Source organism: Anopheles coustani, chromosome 3 (assembly GCF_943734705.1).
Source record: "Anopheles coustani chromosome 3, idAnoCousDA_361_x.2, whole genome shotgun sequence".
NCBI classification, from domain to species: domain Eukaryota; kingdom Metazoa; phylum Arthropoda; class Insecta; order Diptera; family Culicidae; genus Anopheles; species Anopheles coustani.
Genome location: NC_071288.1, coordinates 45,656,484 through 45,678,064, shown reverse-complemented (window position 1 = coordinate 45,678,064; position 21,581 = coordinate 45,656,484). Strand labels below are relative to the sequence as shown.

At 45.3% G+C, this 21,581-nt stretch overlaps 2 protein-coding genes across 2 annotated transcripts; both read right to left on the bottom strand.

Moving 5' to 3' along the window:
- Window positions 1-4,720: 4,720 nt before the first annotated feature.
- LOC131262021 (uncharacterized) lies at window positions 4,721-20,148 on the bottom strand. The gene is made up of 19 exons (XM_058263921.1): window positions 20,063-20,148; window positions 16,158-16,422; window positions 15,656-15,996; window positions 15,302-15,509; window positions 14,423-15,240; window positions 13,844-14,357; window positions 13,213-13,746; window positions 12,693-13,141; window positions 12,424-12,617; window positions 12,273-12,360; window positions 9,203-9,593; window positions 8,733-9,073; window positions 7,896-8,103; window positions 7,007-7,824; window positions 6,418-6,931; window positions 5,802-6,335; window positions 5,284-5,732; window positions 5,017-5,210; window positions 4,721-4,935 (listed from the first exon to the last, which is right to left on the bottom strand). Exons 1-19 carry the CDS (start codon window positions 20,143-20,145, stop codon window positions 4,844-4,846), a joined length of 7,035 nt encoding a protein of 2,344 aa, XP_058119904.1. The 5' UTR covers window positions 20,146-20,148; the 3' UTR covers window positions 4,721-4,843.
- On the bottom strand, window positions 16,704-18,808 carry LOC131260487 (succinate-semialdehyde dehydrogenase [NADP(+)] GabD). Its single transcript, XM_058262225.1, has 2 exons — window positions 18,276-18,808; window positions 16,704-18,178 (listed from the first exon to the last, which is right to left on the bottom strand). Exons 1-2 carry the CDS (start codon window positions 18,609-18,611, stop codon window positions 16,943-16,945), a joined length of 1,572 nt encoding a protein of 523 aa, XP_058118208.1. The 5' UTR covers window positions 18,612-18,808; the 3' UTR covers window positions 16,704-16,942.
- Window positions 20,149-21,581: the final 1,433 nt, after the last annotated feature.

Below are 21,581 nucleotides of genomic sequence, written 5' to 3'. Positions count from 1 at the left end.
TTTAGAAAGACCCCGCCGGAAGGCACGCACTTCACCAAGTAATTCAGCTAAGCACAAAGCGCTACAGCAACACTCCGATCACGACGTTCGCGTACGCACCGCGGCAAGATCTTCGTGCAGCCATCCCTCGCGGAAGCTCAAACGAGTCTGACCTGCGAACCGCTTCGTACAACAATCGCAAGCGGTTCGAGATTCGATCGCGGCCGGTACACATGAGAGGGACAGAGAGCGTGTGGACCGGTACAGATCGTGCTCGACACGGCGACGTTTCACTTTTGCCGGCTACTGAAATGGATGGGTATGCAGTTGAGAGAATTTTTAATTTAATTTTTATTGTATTCCCGGTTGACAGAAATTGACATTGTTGCTGGTACTATGTAGTTCCAGCAAGAGTCCCAGCAATCTGCCATGGAAAAACTTGCTGGTACTACATGACAGCTGCAAAAAATTTGAATTTTTGTCAACCGGGTTCTTATTAATCTTTAAATCTTTATTTCAATTTAAATGTACGTTTCAATCGAACGAACATGCTGCGTGTTCTAAAACCCTGCTAGAGTTATACCAAAGCTTCTCATATTTTCCATACGTACTCTTTACACCCCTCTTCATCTGTTAGTGCGCTACATTTTTACGCTTTTACTTAATCTCTGTTGGCAAAAAAACACCTGTCCCCGCTTGGCGATTTCGAGTAAATCGTCCTAAAAAACGTCTTACGTGAAACAAACATCGAGTAGTTTTGTATGGTAAGTATACTTAAGTTCTATAGAACGATTGCTCGAAAACGTGGTACATTTGATTCACCCCCATACAAAAAGTAGAACGTTTGTTCGTGCGTAGGACGTTTTTTAGGGCGATATTTCGAGCTGCCGGGTCAAGGACAGGTAGCGAGGGCAACCTAGGTCCCGAGTTAGTCAGGAGAGGAGTTGAAACCTAGGTACAGAGTAGGAACCAGGACCCCGTTGCCAAAGGATAACGGGAATTACCTGGCCGGGCAACGGGGGGTCAAAGTACTGGCGGAAACCGGCCCTGCGAAAAGCACTGACCACCGCAAGCAGTTTAGACGAAATTAGTAGCAATGGAGAACGCGAAGGCACACCACAACATTTTCGTAAAACAAAAGTTGGCGCAACTTACACTGTACCCATAAAGTCAGTACACAGCAGGCTAAACCAGCTACAAAAGCCATTTACTTTGTAAGGAACCCATGTTTTAAAAAAGTAAAAATGAGGGATTGTTTCTGGCACTATCCTCTTCATTTTGATGTAATTTGGCCGCGATACGACTTTGGGTTTCCGAGATATGGTCAAAATAGTGCCACAACACCCTAAACACGCACCAAAAAAGTGAGTACACAGCAGAATGTTTCATCATGTTTTGTATTGTAGTTTGATTTTGCCTGGTATTTTGGTGGTTGTTTGAAGTTTTATGACATAAAATGAGAACGTTCTAATCAATTCATCAATGGTTGATAACAAATTCACTTATTTTTAGGCCCAAAATGGCCAGAAACTGACCTCCTTTGCAGAAGAGGTTTGATATCATCCGATTACATAAAAATGAAGGAAAACGGTACAATAAAGTAGCTATTTTATTGAACTGGAACATAAATACGGTAGTAAGAGTGGTTTAGCGATGTGAAATGGTTAGCCTTCTTGAAAATTTATCAAGAATCGATCATTTTACCGTCATACTGAATCGGATGAAGCGCATGATTGAGACGATTGTGGCTGCTGGGCCCAAAACAAGTGGCCAAACTGGTGGACAATATTTCATTAGAGGTATGGCCTATCAATCAGTGTTGAATCTATTCAAAAATCATGCACAAATTCAACTTAAAAGCATACAATCAACGTAAGAATTCTCGCAATGGAGCATCACCGCTGGCGATGTGATTAGACTCAAAAAAAAAACTAAATAAACAATTCCCTCGGGTTCTCAGAACAATGCAAGTAAAGAGCAAGAGTAAATTGACTATTTTTCGAAGGGATGGTAACATAAAAGTGTGGAGAAAACCCACGGTAGAACTGAATCCCGCTATACGCTAAATACCAAGGTGAAGGCGTCATAGTATGGGGCTGTATGGGTGCAAGAGGGGTAGGGAATCGGCAAATTATAAAAGCCAAATTGATCAGTATGTTAGCATAGATCTCATACACTATTGTTAACACTGTTTTGGCCACTAATATTGCGCCCAGCAGCCACAATCGTCTCAATCATGCGCCACATCCGGTTCGATAAGACGGTAAAACTATCGTTTCTCGATCAAATTGCAACACCGTCCTCGTTTTTCCGTTGCTAAACCACTCTAGCTACTGTTGTTTGGTTTATATTGAGTAAAATAGCATCTTCATACTAACTTGTTGCTACATTTTCGAACAATTGGATGATATCAAACCTCTTCTGCAAAGGAGTTCCGCTTCTGGCCATTTTGGGCCAAAAAAGAAGTGAATTTGTTATCAATCACAGTTGAACTGAATTAAAACGTTCTCATTTTATGTCATAAAACTTCAAACAACCACCAAAATACCAGGCAAAATCAAACTACAATACAAAACATGATGAAACATTCTGCTGTGTACTCACTTTTTTGGTGCGTGTTTAGGGTGTTGTGGCACTATTTTGACCATATCTCGGAAACCCAAAGTCGTATCGCGGCCAAATTACATCAAAATGAAGAGGATAGTGCCAGAAACAATCCCTCATTTTTACTTTTTTAATACATCGGTTCCTTACAAAGTAAATGTCCTTTGTAGCTGGTTTAGCCTGCTGTGTACTGACTTTATGGGTACAGTGTATTACATCGACAACCCTTAACCTTCAGATCTACAACCGCCTACCTGGGTAAGTTTTGCCCTTTTATTTTGCAATTACTTCGAATTGAACACTTATATCGACTCGAAATTCCTGGAATGCCTCAAACAATATGTTTTCTGTCATTCTGCCGAAAACCGACTTTTTATTTTTATTCTAAGTATTTTTTTACACCATTTTTCGATTTATACCCCTTAAATCTACAACCGCCTACCCAGGTAAGTCATACGTTTTGTACGAGAGTTTATATTTTTCTGTACCAAGACAAACCACAAGTAGATGAGAGGAGGTGCCCCTCGGGTTTTTCTTTTTATATTTATATTGAAAACAATCCTAATTTATCCAAGACACACTATGAAAGACTGTTTTACTCCTCGAACTCATCGAACAATTAGTAATGAGATAAACTCGAAGACGATCTACAAATATTCAAATTATGCTACATTTTGGACCACACAGCGGCAACAAAAGCATTCTAGGTAAACTTTCATCATTTTCTACACAAAATAATAATTTATTAATTGCAAGAAAATTATGATGCAAAGGGTTGAATTGAATACAAAAGAAACTGTTATCGTTTGAAACAAAACGATCGAATTTATGTATATGAGCTAAGTTTTAAAATGTCAAGGCTTAAATATCAGATGTAACAATGTATAATGAAGAATTTCCTCCAGATATGCCACTGAATTTACTGAGGAACATGAATATTTCCAAAACGTAAAATTTAAAAGAAACATATTTCTAAATCTATGAAATTTCAATTTATAAGCAAAAATGTTGAAAGGCACCAAGAAGTTAATTCACCAGAAACTAAAGAAGTATAAACAAACACAATTATTTATTGAAAATGTATGGTTTACAGAGTTGGCGTTCGTAGATCTGTGGGATAAAATATATTTGAATGAAAAAATTACGTACTTATCGAATATTTAATATTATTATTTGAATGGGATATGTTAGAAAACATTCTTAAGTATCATTACTGAAAATTTCAACTCACTACGGCATCTAGAACAAAAGATATAAGCTTTAATCACAGCAAGATGCAAACCCCCATACAAAACGTATGGCCTACCCGGGTAGGCGGTCGTATGTTAACGTAGGTATTTTTGGTCGTGGACCTGAAGGTTAACGTCACGCCTCCATCCTATAATCGATCCAATGCTATGCTATTATCGCCAATGGGCGTTGACCTTCGCATATACCTCGCAATCAAACTGTTTCCATCGCACAAAGGCTTGTCGCCATCGCCGTAAAAATGCCGCCATCGCAATAAACGGATTGGCCATCGTATTGCATGGATTCGCAACGATTGGATGTATTTTATTTATTGTGTGATCCCTTTACTTAGTAAAATATTTATCTCTTTATCGCTATCTTATGGTTTTCTTGTAATTCTTAATTCGGTTTTCGTTGGATTTTTGAATTGAGCTGAAAAAAGCTAAACTGACGGAGCGAATGTTAATGCTTAAAAGCCTTTTCTTCACAAATATTTGAATTCCATTTAGATTTTTACGATGATGATTGATTTAGCAATTGTGTGATTGTAACGAAATAGTGAGAGCCATCCGATATACTGTAGATGCTGGCTCAAGGTGATGCTCAAGTAGAGTCTATCGGAGCCGGATACGTGCTAAGAAAGCAGGCATTAAAACGATCCATCGAGGAAACCATCCTGCATCAGGATTGTCGCCAGGATGCAGTCGGTGATAAAGATGTAAAGATTAGCAAGTATCTGGAACTGTTACTTGACTAATTTACATATGTTGAAATAAATTGCTATTGTGGGATCTGATACAAATACACATACCATTATTTTTTCACTTCGAAACATGTTTTGGGATCGTTACCACAAAGTAATAATTTTAAACAGAAGTTGGGTTTCCAGCTGTATTTTCATTCGAAAGATACGTTTATATTCGTATAACCGTGCATATCATCGTTGATTTTTCTCCATCCTCCTCTAGTGTGGCAGAAAAACAATTATAAATATAAAAATCCGTGCTGTTCTCCAATTCAGTTTGCCTATTTATTGGCCCATTTTCTGTTTCAATTTTTTGATGAAATCTTTAGCCTGCTTATCACCCTGACGGAACTCGAGTGCCCGAAGACAATCAATGTCTGTAAAGAGAAGGTGAGAATTAAAAAAAACACTGTTATAATATGTATGGGTGTTAATTGCCATAGTCGAACAGTGCCTACCCGTTCTATACGGTCGCGTTAGGACGAGATGCTTCTGTTCGATTTTTCCCGTGTCCTCCGAAACGTCCGCGATGTCGTTGAAACCCAGATAGCATTCAGCTAGATACTGGTTCGACATACCGAACAGATCCTTATCCTTGATGCTGAACATGATGAGTGCATTCGGAATGGCACGCTGTTCAGGGGTGAACGTTCTAAAAGAAAAAGGAAAGACTCTATTAGATATTTGTCCTGACCTTCGGGGCGTCTGTCACCGATCACACTTACATCACAAACTTCTCGTCGAATAGTGGGAACAGTGTTTTGGTTTGGCACTGCGTTTTCGGTTTGGCCACACCGATAAAACGCTCCTCCGGAAGGAAGTGTACACGTACAAACGGATCACACAATCCATTGCCATCCATCGGTTTCAGGTTGCGAGCATTCACGATCTCAAGCTCTAGTACGTTTCCCTTGAAGAAGCACTGCACCGTCAGCATGCCATAGGTCAAAGGTAACGCATCGTTCCGGTTCTGTTCCTGCAGCCTATCTAAGTAATACTGGTGTATGAGATCGGTTGTTTCGTACCCATGCAACTGCAGCAGACGCTCGATGTGGGCCAGCGTTTCCTTGTCCGCCGCAGTTTCCGATTCGCGGTTTTCAGCCGTCTTGAAGTTGGCGACCATCAGGTGGAGCGTATCACGTAGGTTCGCGAAGAAGGCAGGTGGTCGCCGTTTCTAAAAACATAAAGAATGGACCGTGTCAGCAGCCAAACGTTACGAGAACTAACCAGTATCTATACTTACGTCCAAATTGCTTTGAATAAGATCGTACAGCACCGTCGTCAGTTCGGCCCAGATTGCGTCCAGTACACGCTCAAAGTTAACCTCATTTAGCTCCCCGTTCAGTACACTTAGCGACTCTTCCATGTACAGCATCAACCGATCGAGTGAATTAGAGTCCTGCTGCAGCAGCTCGGCACCTTCGACCAGGAATCGACGCATCGCAGGGGCCATCTTGCGCGCCAACTTCTCCACCAAATCTAGGATCTTGTTCTTCTCCGTGTCGATTGCGTTGTCTAGTACGGCCCGTAGTGTGTCCTTACAGCGTTCAGCTTCCAGGTTGCTTTGCACGTCGCCAAGTTTAGACAATATATCGTCAACACCGAGTTCGGTGGCGAACGGTTTCAGGCTCTGACGAATGTAGTCAATGTTGTTGATGGCAAGGCACCATTCCTGCGTAACCTCGAACTTTTTCTCGTACACGTTTTCTACCTCACCGAGGGTTTCCACCCTTGTAGACATTTGATCGGCGTAGAAGACACAGCAACGGCATATGTCCTACGAATACAAAGGAACCAAAAGGCATTCAAAACACTACTTTTTTCTTTCCCCGAAGTTCATACTATTGTTTTGTCCTTACGTCAACAATTTTTGCGACGAAAATGTACGCCCCTTCGACATCCGGCCAGGCTAGCTGCTGCCAGAATATTTTGATCTGATAGAAGATGGCCAAGGTGTCGACGGCCGAAGATGAATATTTCACCGTTTCATCGACAGGCTGCAGTTTGTCCAACTCTATCGCCTTCTTTATACGTATGAGCGCCTTGTAGACAGCAATGTCCAGCCAGTGCGTTACACCGACCGTGAACCACCGATGGTATTCGTCGATTGCAAAGTTACTCTCGTCCGGACAGAGCGCGGATCCAAGCGTACAGAATCGCTTCAGCACCAGGTACAGCTCGAACAGCGTCGTGCCCATATTAATGTCTTCATACTCGATCAAACCACTGTTGCTTCCACGGATCGGACCAGCTTCCGGAAGCTCGATGCGCTTCAGCTTACGACAGATGTCCTCGACCGTAGGTTTGATAAGTTCCGCCAGCTTCAACTCGTACGAAATGTAAAGCTCTTTCGTGTAGGCAAAATGCATGATTCTGAAAGAACGATAAATGTTAGTTCTATGTCTACTACCCAAGGGTGGAAGAGAAATCTTCACTTTGGTTGCTTACTGTTGAAAGGTTGTGTCGAAGTGCTCGATGGACTTTTGGATGTCCGATCGGACCAGCTGGATGATCTTAATCAAGTTCTGTAGCCGATCCTCGTCCGAACCCGACTGCAGGAAATGGCTTTCCTTGATCCCGTGAAAAAAGTCCTCCGCTCCGGACACGACCGCACTTGCCAGTGCCTCGCGAATGTCCCAGTTCGGTTCGGAGCGATCCATCCGCCGGATCCACCCGTAAATATCCACCGGGAACAGGTCGGTTCCTTCTGGTGGTTCGAGCAGTGCCACTTTGGCGATGATGCTCAGCGCTCCAGCGAGCGTCTTGAGGGCCATCTTGTCTCCTGTGTTTTTCTTGCGAAGCTTTCGTACCACCGAAAAGCATGACGGAAGCAGCTTCTTCGTTGCCTCCCAGAAGCCCCGCCGTTCCTCTTCCGAGACTGCATGCGTCTGGATCGGGCTGACCAGCTTCTCGAGGAGCGTGTCGAAAAGTACGAACGATAGCGGATGATCATGGTGTATGGCGGTGAACACGGACCACTGGATGAAAGCTTCCGTCGTCGAGGAAAGTCCGCTCTGGGCCGAGTGCTGTGTGAGGATCGCCTCGCCCTGGATCGTGAACTTGCCCGACCACCAGTACGGTGCCACCTTGGACGATTCCAGCTCGTGCAACAGCAGTATGCGCAGCAAATGCCGATGCTCCTGAGCCGCCACCTGACTGTTTTTCTCCGAACTGAAATTCAGCCTGACGCGAAGCGTTCCCTGCCGCCGTACTTTGTTCTTTTTGTCCAGATTATACCACATCAGCATTCCGGATGCTGGTATCGACTGAAACAAAAAAGTAAACGATTGGTTAGACATTTTGCATTATGTTTAAAATTTAAATGAGTCGCGACTACCTTCAGCGGAATGCTAGTACGACCGATCAGTTCGTTGTCGTGTTTTCCGGTCGATGCGGTCAGGGCAATCTCTTTCATGAGCTTCTTAAATCCTCGAACACCCTTCACATCGCAGAATTTGCTCATTTTCTCCTTGACCGTTTCAGCCGCATCGAAGTCCCAGACTTCCACGATGAGGTTTGCATCGTTTGCTTCTTCAGCAATGGGTCTAAGGAAAGTAAACATAAATTTGAATTAACGAGAAAATGAAGGGCAGGCGACTAATTATCTTAAACATCTTTTAACTGTTGGTAGAATCCTCTACGAAATAGAAACATTTTCCATGAATCACTAGAGCCCGTTTTTTCCGGATTTTAATTTTCCACTCCGGCTAAATGGCAGTTTTGAAATATATTTTTTGATAAATGTATATGGCTTAGATTAAGTTACTCCCATATTTCAAAAACCAAGGGAAAATGACGGGTAGCTTACTTCAATTTGTTGGTTTTTCTGTAACGTTATTATACGAAATTATAAGATCTTTAAAAACTTTTGACATGGTATTTGAACAATCCAAAACAATCAAAATGATGCTCCAAAGAGAAAAGAAGAAAGTGTTTATATTTAATTTCATTTACTACACTATGCTTTCGCACCGTAAAAAACCATCTCGTAAACATGATAGTTAACGACACAATTTGGCTGGCGTGAAAATGTGAGAGTTTTATGCAATTCGTAAACAGTCCGCTTTCTCCCACTCTGTCGACCTATTAAAAGGGCAACGTGGAGACGTCCTTCACACCCTCGACGGCTACAACACTGAAGCCGGTGACGATCACCACTTTTGAATATACTCACAGTGAAAAATGTTCCTCCCACACCGGATTGAGCGTTGCCGCCTTGACCGAGGTGTTGTAGCGGTGATTGGGATTCGAGGCAATGTACATCGTGACGAACGGGTCGGACAGGCCGTTCGAGTCCTTCGGTTCGAGGTCCTTCGCCTCCACGATTTCCACGTTCAGCCGGATCTCGGGCGCTTCCTTACTGCGAGCTGCCTGCAATATCTCCTGGTGCTTTTCGTCCGACATCTTGAACGCTTCCTGGATGTAGGGGAACAGTACGTCCACGCTGAGCTCCTCATCTTCACAGCCGATGTTGTGGAGGTTTTCGTACAGAATTTCCTCGTACAGCTCCTCGATCTACGGGTGCGAAGATAGAAGGAAGATTCAATCAACGTCACACAAGGAGTGGACGGAATCCAGGGACTTAAAAAGCGCATGCATAGAAACACAACACACATATCACAAGAGAGATCACATCAAAATTACAGTCATCGAATGGACAATCTTGCTGGCCTGCTGTTCAATTTCCTCCTTCCGGACTCCTCGAAACGGATGGTACGGTAAGCGCCCGGGCCGAAGTGTCCCGGAAGCGGACGCGCCAGATCCTCCGACACTGTACGGATTTTCCGAAGCCCTCCGGACTGCACCCGCACTGCTACCCTCGCGTTCCGAGTGGCGACGAGCGATCGGTTTCTCCCGGCGATCTAAACTCCGAAAGGACTTGGTCAGCCGGAGCGTACCGAACTTGAGGTTAAACTTTTTGTTGCCACTCAATCCACCGCCATTTAGCAGACGCGGTAAGGAGTAGGTACTCATGGTTTTGGTCGAATCGATGATCTTGGCTTTCGTCCCACGCACAGAAAGGGTTGCCAGGGCTCTGGAATCCAGAGCTACACAGCTGAAGCGATCGTTTGGAACCGGGGTTTTCTTTGGGAGTAAGAACTATAAATCAGTCGAGTCGATACAGATGTTCCAAACTAGAATGGAGCGTACACAACCGAGGACTATTACATAAAACTATCACGTACTCCAATCTGGTAGACTTGTGTATTTTACCGTTTTCACCGACACTCATAATGGTTTAATTTTTGATCATTTTGCGTTCGTCGCGGAGGATAATTTTCACACCAAAACGCAAGTAAATTAACCTCCAACGCACAACCAGTTTGTGTGTGTTTTGGGTTTTTTTTTCGTTTTCAAATGCTTTGAAGTATCTTTTCGCACAAGATCACCACCGCCACAACCGTTTGTACACCTCCACGAAATTTGAGTATTTTATTTTTACATTCCCACTAGATTCTAGAGAGCCTGGCGCAAAATGATTTGTTCTATTTTCATAACACCGTGCAGAAGAACGGCAACGAAACGATGATAATATATATTTCTCGCTCGCGAACCGCACGGTTTTGAATGGACCGGATCTATTTCGCGCTTGAACCGGGATTGATTTTGTGCAACGTCCGGTACACACTAACATCTGCATTCGTGCACTAGTTTCACAATATTATCGAACCGTCCGTTAAAACCCACGGGCACAACAATTTCCCGGACGGGTGCACGGGCACCCTCCACCCGGATCGAAATGGTAAGGATATCCGGCTCCTGTGGCGGAACTTTCGAATGAGCGGACGATCGCGTTGTCGTTTACCGCACGGGTACCGCGGTACTGTTCGGGACTAAGCTAAATTAAATCGTCCATCCTCGTAGAGCTTGAAGATGCTCTCGTCCCGCTACGGAAAGGATGGTCGAGACCGAGAGTAAAAACACCACGGACACGGAGAGTAGGAGAGCCGAGGAAGTAGTTAGCAGAAAGCCAAAAAAAAATCGCAACCAAAGGAAAGAAGGAGATCTACACGCAACGTTTCCGAACGGATGCGATTCGATTCGTCATTGACGAAGATATAAATAAGCGCTCTGCTAGGCGCGCTGACCTGCGCAGGAAAAAAGCCGCACTCCGACTGGTACTGCGATGGCCGCGCCACGGTTAGTTTGCCTGGCCGGCTAACGATGTGCCGATGCGGTCGTTGGAGATCCTCCGGCATCCCCCGTTGCTCTCCATTTGCCGTAGTGGAGCATACCAAGTGATCCGTTGCGGCGAGTCTGGGTTGCATGTTGGAGTAGGTTAGGGAACGGTTTCATCTTCATCATCGGCAGCCGCGGCTCTCTCGCCCATCGGGGGTTGCCGGGGGTAGAACCCAGACTGGATATATCTTCGTCGCCAAGGCGGAGGAATTCGGACACTTAAACATGTTTAAAACAAAAGCAAACCATTACGCCTCAATCATGGCATCGTTCGTTCGGTTCTCCAAATAGAACGGAAACCGATCAGACACGGGTCGAGCGTAGGCATTTGCGCTAGCACGTTGGTTTATTTACTAAAAACCAATGGTCGTTAATGGGGTGGGCAGGCAAATAAATAATCGACGGTGTTGGATGTTCCATTGGGACTGCACTTTCTGGGGTGGGTTGTGCACATGCTGTGCGAGCATAATGGTGTATATTATCAAACAAATTAATACTAAACGGTGATAGTTTTGGAACATCGTGAACATGCTTGAACAAAATAGGATTACCCGATAAACTTAATTAATTAATTAGTAAACAATTTATTTAAAAAATCTTTCAAGTGCTTACCACAATTTCGTACAACCTATAATTTCAAGTAATAACGTCGAACTAGTAGCATAAATCCAATTCAATGACAGATGGGAGGAGCAAGAACTCCTTATGAAAGAGAACCGAATGAAAAACAGCCGTTACCCTTGGGACCTTGTGAAAATATCAAGGTTAATAGAGTGATCATGCTGCCAACTTAACGAAATCAGTGTCACCATACTCAACGGGAATGAAAAAGCCCCCGTACAACATAGCACGTGCTCGTATTTATAGACGAAACGGAGAGCAAATTACAGAAAAAGAATCCTATGGCATCATCGCAGACGTTATGTGACGTAATATGCAGAAACATGCTGGCGTCGGAGCATGTTTAAAAGCAACACTCAGTGGAGGAGAGGGTACAACTATGCTTACACTCCACCCGACCCTGTCTGCCTCACTCCGGGTGCGGGGAGGAGGTTGGATCAGGCAGATTCCTCGGAGGGATCGTCCGGTTCCGTTTCATTTTTGTCTGTGACTTTTGGCGAAAACTGAACTTCTGTTCGAATTCTGGATGCTGTAGTTACTCTACAGATTGATCGGCAAAACGTTTTTAAACCAGAAGTATTTCATACAAAACAAATCAACCAAAGAGCCGATGCAGGTTTCACCCGATAAGCCCCAAACCCCCAAACCCCCCCCTTATTTTGCTTACCAGCTCATTATTTCACTGGTGGTATCGTCGTCGTAGAAGGCGTAAAAACACACCAATTAAACATCGTAACCAAAAAGCATGGTTCTTCGGCATTATATTCATTCGAAACATTCGTTTACATCCGATGTATCGTGCATTACATTTATGATTTTACGTTCTTTAGTCTGTCACATCCACGAATATAAATAGACAAGTTACACTGCCCCCATCTAGGCTGAGCTCGAATTCTTTCTGTCCGTCGACTACTGGCTCATTTTCTGTTTCAATCTTTTGATGAAATCTTTAGCCTGCTTATCACCCTGACGGATCTCGAGGGCCCGCAAGCAATCGATATCTGCAAAGAGTAGGTGAGAATTGATTAACACTGAACAAATGGCCGTTAGTTTCTAGCATTTACCCATTCTTTGCGGTCGCGTTAGGATGAGATGTTTTTGTTCGATTTTTCCCGTGTCCTCCGAAATGTCCGCGATATCGTCGAAGCTTAGATAACACTCGGCTAGATACTGGTTCGACATACCGAACAGATCCTTATCTTTGATGCTGAACATGATGAGTGCATTCGGAATGGAACGCTGCTCCGGGGTGAAGGTTCTAAAGAAGAATACGCACATAGAAGATTTTTGTTATAGAGCGTCCTCTAGCCGATTTCCGTAGCATAATACTTACACCACAAACTTCTCATCGAACAGGGGGAACAGTGTTTTGCTATGGCACTGCGTTTTCGGTTTGGCCACCCCTACGAAACGCTCCTCCGGCAGGAAATGCACGCGCACGAAAGGATCACACGAACCATTCCCGTCCATCGGTTTCAGGTTACGTGCATTCACGATCTCTAGCTCAAGCACGTCCCCCCTAAAGAAGCACTGTACCGTCAGCATGCCGTAGGCCGCGGATGATGCATCGCTGTGGTTTTGCTCCTCTAGCCTATCTAAGTAATACTGGTGTATGAGATCAGTCGTTTCTAATCCGTGCAACTGCAACAAGCGCTCAATGTTGGCCAACGTTTCCTTGTCCGCCGCAGTTTCCGATTCCCGATTTTCAGTCGTCTTGAAACTGGCAATCATCAGATGGAGCGTATCACGTAGGTTTGCGAAGAAGGCAGGTGGTCGCCGTTTCTGAAAGCATAGGGAACGGTCCATGTCATAAACCGCCAAACGTTTACGAGAATCAACGAATATCTACTTACGTCCAAATTGCTCTGAATAAGATCGTGTAGTAGCGTCGTCAGTTCGGCCCAGATCGCGTCAAGCACACGCTCAAAGTTGATCTCATTTAACTCCCCGTTCAGTATACTTAGCGACTCCTCCATATACTGCATCAACCGATCGAGTGCATTAGAGTCCTGCTGCAGCTGCTCAGCCCCGTCGATCAGCAATAGACGCATCACAGGAGCCATTTTGCGCGCCAACTTCTCCACCAGATCGAGAATTTTGTTCTTCTCCGTGTCGATCGCGTTGTCTAGTACGGCCTGGAGCGTTTCCTTACAGCGTTCAGCTTCCAGGCTACTCTGCACACCGCCAAGTTGGGACAGGATGTCGTCCATACCGAGTTCGGTGGCGAACGGTTTTAGCCTCAGGCGGATGTAGTCAATGTTATTGATGGCAAGGCACCATTCCTGCGTTATCTCGAACTTTTTCTCAAACACATTCGCCACCATGCCCAGGTTTTCCACACGGGCAGACACTTGATCGGCGTAGAAGACACAGCATCGACAGATATCCTAGCCATTGTTAAGACAAAAAAAAAACAAACAAATTTAAGCCTTTTTAAAACTTTCGTCCTTTCATCTCCAGAAGATAATCATGTTTTGTCCTTACGTCAACAATTTTTGCCACAAAGATGTATGCCCCTTCGACATCCGGCCAGGCTAGCTGCTGCCAGAATATTTTGATCTGATGAAAAATGTCCAGAGTATCGACGGCCGAAGACGAGAACTTCACCGTCTCGTCGACAGGCTGCAGTTTGTCCAACTCTATCGCCTTCTTTATACGTATGAGCGCCTTGTAGACAGCAATATCCAGCCAGTGCGTTACACCGACCGTGAACCACCGATGGTATTCGTCGATTGCAAAGTTACTCTCGTCCGGACAGAGCGCGGATCCAAGCGTACAGAATCGCTTCAGCACCAAGTAAAGCTCGAACAGCGTCGTGCCCATATTGATGTCTTCGTACTCGATCAAACCACTGTTGCTCCCACGGATAGGACCAGCTTCCGGAAGCGCGATGCGCTTTAGTTTACGACAGACGTCCTCGACCGTAGGTTTGATAAGTTCCGCCAGCTTCAACTCGTACGAAATGTAAAGCTCTTTCGTGTAGGCAAAATGCATGATTCTGAAAGAACGATAAATGTTAGTTCTATGTCTATCCATGAATGGCAGAAAAATCCGGATGCTTACTGTTGAAAGGTCGAGTCGAAGTACTCGATCGACTTTTGAATGTCCGATCGGACCAGCTGGATGATTTTGATCAAGTTCTGCAACCGATCCTCGTCCGTTCCCGACTGCAGGAAATGGCTTTCCTTGATCCCCTCGAAAAAGTCCTCCGCTCCGGACACGACCGCACTTGCCAGTGCCTCGCGGATATCGCAGTTCGGTTCGGAGCGATCCATCCGTCGGATCCACCGGTACATCTCCACCGGGAAGAGGTCGGTTCCTTCTGGTGGTTCGAGCATCGCCACTTTGGCGATGATATTCAACACTCCAGCGAGCGTCTTGAGGGCCATCTTATCTCCTGTGTTCTTCTTGCGAAGCTTTCGCACCGCTGAAAAGCATGATGGAAGCAGCTTCTTCGTTGCCTCCCAGAAGCCCCGCTGTTCCTCTTCCGAGACTGCATGCGTCTGGATCGGGTTGACCAGCTTCTCGAGGAGCGTGTCGAAAAGTACGAACGATAGCGGATGATCATGGTGTATGGCGGTGAACACGGACCACTGGATGAAAGCTTCCGTCGTCGAGGAAAGTCCGCTCTGGGCCGAGTGCTGTGTGAGGATCGCCTCGCCCTGGATCGTGAACTTGCCCGACCACCAGTACGGTGCCACCTTGGACGATTCCAGCTCGTGCAACAGCAGTATGCGCAGCAAATGCCGATGCTCCTGAGCCGCCACCTGACTGTTTTTCTCCGAACTGAAATTCAGCCTGACGCGAAGCGTTCCCTGCCGCCGTACCTTGTTCTTTTTGTCCAGATTATACCACATCAGCATCCCGGATGCTGGTATCGACTGAAACAAAAAGTAGACGATTGGTAACACACTCTTGCTTTCGGCGTAAAATTTATGTTACCTTCAGCGGTATGCTAGCACGACCGATCAGTTCGTTGTCGTGCTTTCCACTCGACGCGGTTGATGCAATTTCTTTCATAAGTTTCCGGAGCCCACGGACGCCTTTCACTTCGAAGAGTTTGTTCATTTTTTCTTTTACTGTTTCGGCCGGGTCGAAATCCCAGACTTCCACGATGAGGTTTGCATCGTTTGTATTTTCAGTAATGGGTCTAAGGGGAATAAAGTGTTTTATGTGAATGCAAATTAAGAAAGAAATCTGCAACAAAAAGATCTCAAAAGATTGATTGCCACTTTCCAACTCTACAATTTTCATCACTATCACATAATTTGACCCAACACTTTTGAATATACTCACAGTGAAAAATGTTCCTCCCACACCGGATTGAGCGTTGCCGCCTTGACCGAGGTGTTGTAGCGGTGATTGGGATTCGAGGCAATGTACATCGTGACGAACGGGTCGGATAGGCCGTTCGAGTCCTTCGGTTCGAGGTCCTTCGCCTCCACGATTTCCACGTTCAGCCGGATCTCGGGCGCTTTCTTGTTGTTCGCAGCCTCCAACATTTCCTGGTGCTTTTCGTCCGACATCTTAAACGCTTCCTGGATGTAGGGGAACAATACGTCCACGTTGAGTTCCTCATCTTCACAGCCGATGTTGTGGAGGTTTTCGAATAGGATTTCTTCATACAACTCCTCGATCTAAACGGGTGAAGAGCAAAGGAAACATGCTTTTGGACTGGTTCTTCTGGGCTGGGTCTCCCGCGCTGAGTCTCCTGGACGTTTCAACACGGAAGCCCATATACATTTAGCCTGCTATGCTAAGTGCGAAGGGGAAAAGTTTTTACGACATTCATACTTACATTCCAACCGAACGCATCATCGATAAACTCGGCCTGTTTCTCCTGCTGATCTTCGGAGTCACTTTCGTCCAGCAACGTCTCAGTGCCGCTGTCTTCCGCTTCGACTACGGGTGGCAGGTCAGAAGAAGAGGGATCGGTCGGTTCCGCCTCGTCTTCGTCCGCCAGCGGTGCTAGCTTGGTCCGGATACTCTCATCGTTCTGCATCGACTTTTGGCGCAGGATAGAGCCAAACTTTTCGAAAAAACTGTCATCTGTGTTTTGGATGCTGTAGGACGCGAAGGGAAAACGTCGACACAGTATGGAGTATTATTAAAAAATAAAAAATCAATGTTCAGACGGATTTATTATTCTTCTCTTTTTTCATTTATACGAAGAAGGAAGATTAGTTTCGTGTTTATAAATTTAGTATAGTTAACAAAGAGAACCATCGGGACATTCAAGACTCATTACTTGATTGTCCACTGCAACGTGCACACCTTAAAGTTAGCACATGTTCAATAATGGATAAAATAAACAGATGTTGGTTTTTTGTTATTTTAAGCATTTTATTTCACATAGCATTGAATGGTTACAACAGTTTGGTTTACATATACACTGAATTTCTTAACTCTAGCACTGGTAATTTCTTTTCCAACGCGAGTGGAAGACGTTAAATGGAGTTATCGTTAATGCATAATGCAGTTATTGCAATGGCGGCTTATTGTGCACATTTTAATATCGTGTGTCGATATCGGGTTGACTAGCGAGGGCTGGCGGCACCTTCCGTCGCGCACCGATGCCGTTTTTTACTGCAAATTTCCGTAGCAAAGATACTTGATGTAGACATACTCGTCAATACCGTGGCGTGAACCTTCGCGCCCGATACCCGATTCTTTGATGCCTCCGAAGGCGGCCTCAGTCGCCGAGATGAGCCCCTCGTTGATGCCGATCATACCCGTCTCGAGTTCTCGCGCCACCCGGAACACCTGGTTCAGATCGTTGGAGAAGAAGTACCCGGCTAACCCGCGGCGTGTCCCGTTGGCGATGGTAAGAGCTTCCGCTTCGGTTTTGAAGCGCACTACGGACACGACCGGTCCGAACACCTCCTCGTTGTAGAGCAGCATGTTGTCCCGCAGGTCCGTGACCACCGTTGGTTCGTAGTAGAGTGGACCTAGATCGGGGCGAGCACGACCACCACAACGTACTGTGGCACCCTTTTCCACTGCATCTCGCACGAACCGGTCCACCTTGGCCAGCTGCGCCTCGTTAATGAGTGGACCAATCTGAATGCCTTCTTTGGCGCCGTCACCAATGGCCAATTTTCCAATGCGCTCAATTAGTTGCTCCACGAACTTATCGTGCACTTCGTCCTCGATTAGGAACCGGTTGGCGGAGATGCACGTTTGACCGCAGTTGCGGAACTTGGAGTTCATGGCCCCGGTCAGCGCCTTGTCTAGGTCTGCCGTGCGGAACACTATGAACGGAGCGTTTCCGCCAAGTTCCAGCCCGATGCGCTTCACCCCATCGGCGCACTGGCGGTAAAGAAGTTTGCCAACTTCGGTCGAGCCGGTAAATGAAATCGCCGCAACCTTATCGCTCGTGCACAGCAGCTGTCCAATTTCGGGCGCGTACTTTCGGCTGCTCGTTATCACATTGATAACGCCCTTCGGGAAGCCGGCTTCCTCGGCGAGGCGGGCTAATGCGAGTGCCGTGAGTGGTGTGTCTTCGGCCGGTTTGATAACGACCGTGCAGCCGGCAGCTATAGCGGCGGCGGCCTTGCGCGTGATCATTGCGTGAGGGAAGTTCCACGGAGTGATCAACCCGGCTACTCCAACCGGATTGCGCGTAAGCATGATTTGCCGATTAGCGACGGGCGATGGAACAATCTCGCCATAGATCCGGCGCGCCTCCTCGGCGAACCACTCGACGAAGGAGTTTCCGTAGGTGATCTCACCGAGAGATTCTACCAGTGGTTTCCCCGATTCGGCCGTCATAATACTGGCGATCTCTTGTCGGTTCTTCTCCATGAGGGCGTACCAGTTCTAGAAAAAGAAACAACAGGGGAGAAATCAACAATCACCCTTAATTGAAACTAATATGCTCTTCAATTGATTGGCTGCACCGGCCGTAACCACCAACCTTCAGCAGGGCCGCCCTCTCCTTGGCGGTACTATTGTGCCAGCCCTTTTCGTAGAACGCATCGTACGCTGCGTCAATGGCCAGCTGCACATCATCCCGGGTCATATCCGGCACTACTCCCAGCACCTGCCCATTGGCCGGATTCTGCACCTCGAACGTGGCTCCGGAACGAGCTCCCACCCAGCGCCCGTTCACGTACGCTTGGCTCTGCCGTAGCGGATTGTTATGCATCGCTCTGATCGGTGTCTGGTAGTTCACACTTAAACGGGATCCGACTGATGCTGCTGTGCCGCAGTACCACTTGCCACCGTGCCGAAGCAAAACTGAGCGAATCATCGTCGCGAAGCCCGGTCAAAAAGACGTCGTCCGGTTATCTAACAAATTTAAGTGCGACGCTGATAGCAAACCAAAGCGCAAAAAATTGACGAGCAATCCGACGATGATTAGCACGAACAGCACTTCGCGAAGACTAGTCGGTCCACTGGCGAGCAAACACGCGGACGATACGCCTTTCTCCGACCCGTCCGTTCCGTCGTTTGCTACCCAAAACCAAAACACAAGTATCGATCTCACAGCTCAGGCTGTCAGTTTTTGTTTTTCCACTGACAGCAGCATGTACACTGGCGCACGCGCGTTTATCACACACAGTCGAAGGGCTCATTTGGAATCACATTTGCATCCCTTTTTGAAAGCTTTCGGTAGGCAGTTTTCGTTCATTTCAATATAATACACATATCGTCGAATGGATAAGTTATAAACAGATTTTAAGTCACAAGTTTTGATTAAGGAAAACATGTTTATAAAATATTTACACCAATTAAAAAAATTAATGAAAATGTTTGGACCACGCTGGTATGCATGCAACGGTCGATCGCCACGTGATAAGGGAAAAATCTGATAGTAGATAGCACAGCTATAATGTACTTTCCGTTATATCTACACTCCACATCGCACAGATCTTTTACTATGTTTGTGGACCACCCAATGGAAGTAAGTATAGTGAGACATCACAACTACACGTCGTCGTCGATGTTAGTATGCTTGCAGTCTCCCGCGCAATCATCTGATCTCGTTGGGGAGCCTGAAGAAGCACGTACAGAGGAAACGTGGTTGGGTGTGTAGGTTGGGAAAAAACTGCCGGTTTGTTGCGAATAGTAAAACGATCAATCGTCGTTGATCGCAAGGTACCGTAGACGAGACGCGATGTTACGGTTGACGTACGGAAATTATCAATTTACAAGGGCTTGCCAAGGGCTAGGTACAGATTGTTTGGAATTTAATATGTGGCGTCTTAAAATGAGTTGGAAATTGAAAACAGAATGCAAACGTTTTCGTAAAAGCAAAACACTGCACTGCGCATGTCTACTTGATGACATACCCGAACTGATGGGAACACGAACACCCGAGTGATTCACTTCGTTTCAATCGAATAACGAAAACACATTCTATATTATTGCCATTTTTATAACAACATTAACTGTGCTGTTCAGTGTTCTTCCAAGGTTGGTCGGAAATTACGAAAATTAAAAGTTCTTAAGATAATAATTAGAACAAATGACCGTTTTGCGCACGTGAGTGGGAAGTGAAATCGCATCGTCAAGGTAGAATCGAACTGTTTCACAATTCTGCGGCATTTGCATATCGGAGGCACGGTTGTGGGTTTTCACAAATGAATTGACAGTTTAGCACATTCAAAAGCCTAGCAACGCGCCAGTAGGAAGCTGGCAAAAATTTACTTAACACTGGCTTTTTACCCCCTTTTTCTAAATTGACACCTCAATACGTACATGGACTGGTGCTCGTTCGGTGGATTCTGCTTTTGCTCCTGAATCTTCTCGTAAAAGCCTTTCCACATCGCCTCCTCGTCCATCCTGATGCTGTCGAGTTTCGATGCACACTGGAGACACTTGGCTATGATAAACTGGCACGTTTACAGCGTTTGCAAGAAGTTCTAGTGAGTCAGTTCTTTTTTCGTAGTCTGTTTTTTTCTTCTTCTCACAACACAGGCGCCCTAGGAGAACCATATTTTCGATTAAGCGATTGTTTACGAAACGAAACGAAGAGAGTAAACTGGTTATATCGTGGCGACAATAATGGCAATTTTCGCCTATTGAAGTTTTCCGACAAATTTCTGCAAATAACGTACCCAGACGAGTATTAATTCTGAAATCGCTTGTTCTAATTAATAAACATGTTGTTCCTTTATCATACATTTTACATTTTCTTAATGAATAAAACTAACGTTAAATTACAGGTCGTTTAAAAAATCTAGACTCTAACTATCTATCCAGAAAAATGTAAAACGAACGATCGTATCTAAACACAACTGGTTTGCGAAGTCCAGACGACATTAAAAAAAAAATAACGCTTGGGCTGTAGCGAGTAAAAGAACCAGCTTTGATCTTTTCCTAGTTATCGTTATTGCTTTTTGCTTTGGTAAGGCATACGATAACATGTCTTACTGAAATGCCTTCTTTTAACACACATAAAGTTAAGCTTTAGGCAATAGTATAACCTTTACTGTTGCTACTGTTTAAATACTGTTTGAGTACTTTAAAACGCTTAACAAAATCTACCACATTTTATCAAAGGAAATAAAAAATATCCAAGTTTCTGGTTAATGGATTAAAATTATTCAAGAGCTAAAATAAGATTTATTACTCAATTTTAACGTACGGTGTGTTTTCGCTATGTTGGTCACAGTTCTAGTTCGCGTTTAATACACAATGTTTGCAAATTGCTCTAAAATGAAATGCGTGCTCAAACGCTACCCAAACCACCCCCCCCCCCAACCCCCCTCCCCCGGTTCTTTCTGATTAAGATGCAAAGATGTTGACTGCAATTATTAAATTGCACTGTTCCTTTCCCTCTCCCCAGGGGTTTGTGATACGGAATAACTCATCGTTAAACAATTCCCCAGCGTTCCGTGATGTTGGCTTACTAATCCCAGCGGCAGCAAAGGGCATCCACTGAGTGGTACAGTAATACTTAGTGATGTCATCACTGTGTCACGGGTAAAGAACCAGCGCCAGTTACAATGGCAGTGCCTTGTGTGAGACCATCGAAAATAGAAAAAAAATACACCGCAAGACAACCTTGCGAATGTTCACTTCGCTTCCTCCAGCCTCCAACTGAAATTCGACGGAATGTTACCCAGCACATGGGCGTGAGACAAACAAGGGCATGGTTGGAATCGACCGAGGTTCCATTAGCACATTGTGGCTGGAATCGACATCACCGCTGTTCCGGTGCACCGGCAGCAAACTCTTGAAGCGTGACGCCAATTTCTTTTCCTGTGTTTGTTGC

Coding starts and splice junctions, on each gene's coding strand:
- LOC131260487 (XM_058262225.1), bottom strand. CDS start 18,611: ATGATTCGCTCAGTTTTGCTTCGGCACGGTGGCAAGTGGTACTGCGGC. Junction 18,179..18,275: donor AGAGGGCGGCCCTGCTGAAG/GTTGGTGGTTAC, acceptor TTCTTTTTCTAG/AACTGGTACGCCCTCATGGA.
- LOC131262021 (XM_058263921.1), bottom strand. CDS start 20,145: ATGGACGAGGAGGCGATGTGGAAAGGCTTTTACGAGAAGATTCAGGAG. Junction 9,594..12,272: donor TTGAAACAGAAAATGAGCCA/GTAGTCGACGGA, acceptor TCTGGATTCCAG/AGCCCTGGCAACCCTTTCTG. Junction 6,932..7,006: donor TTCGACACAACCTTTCAACA/GTAAGCAACCAA, acceptor TCGTTCTTTCAG/AATCATGCATTTTGCCTACA.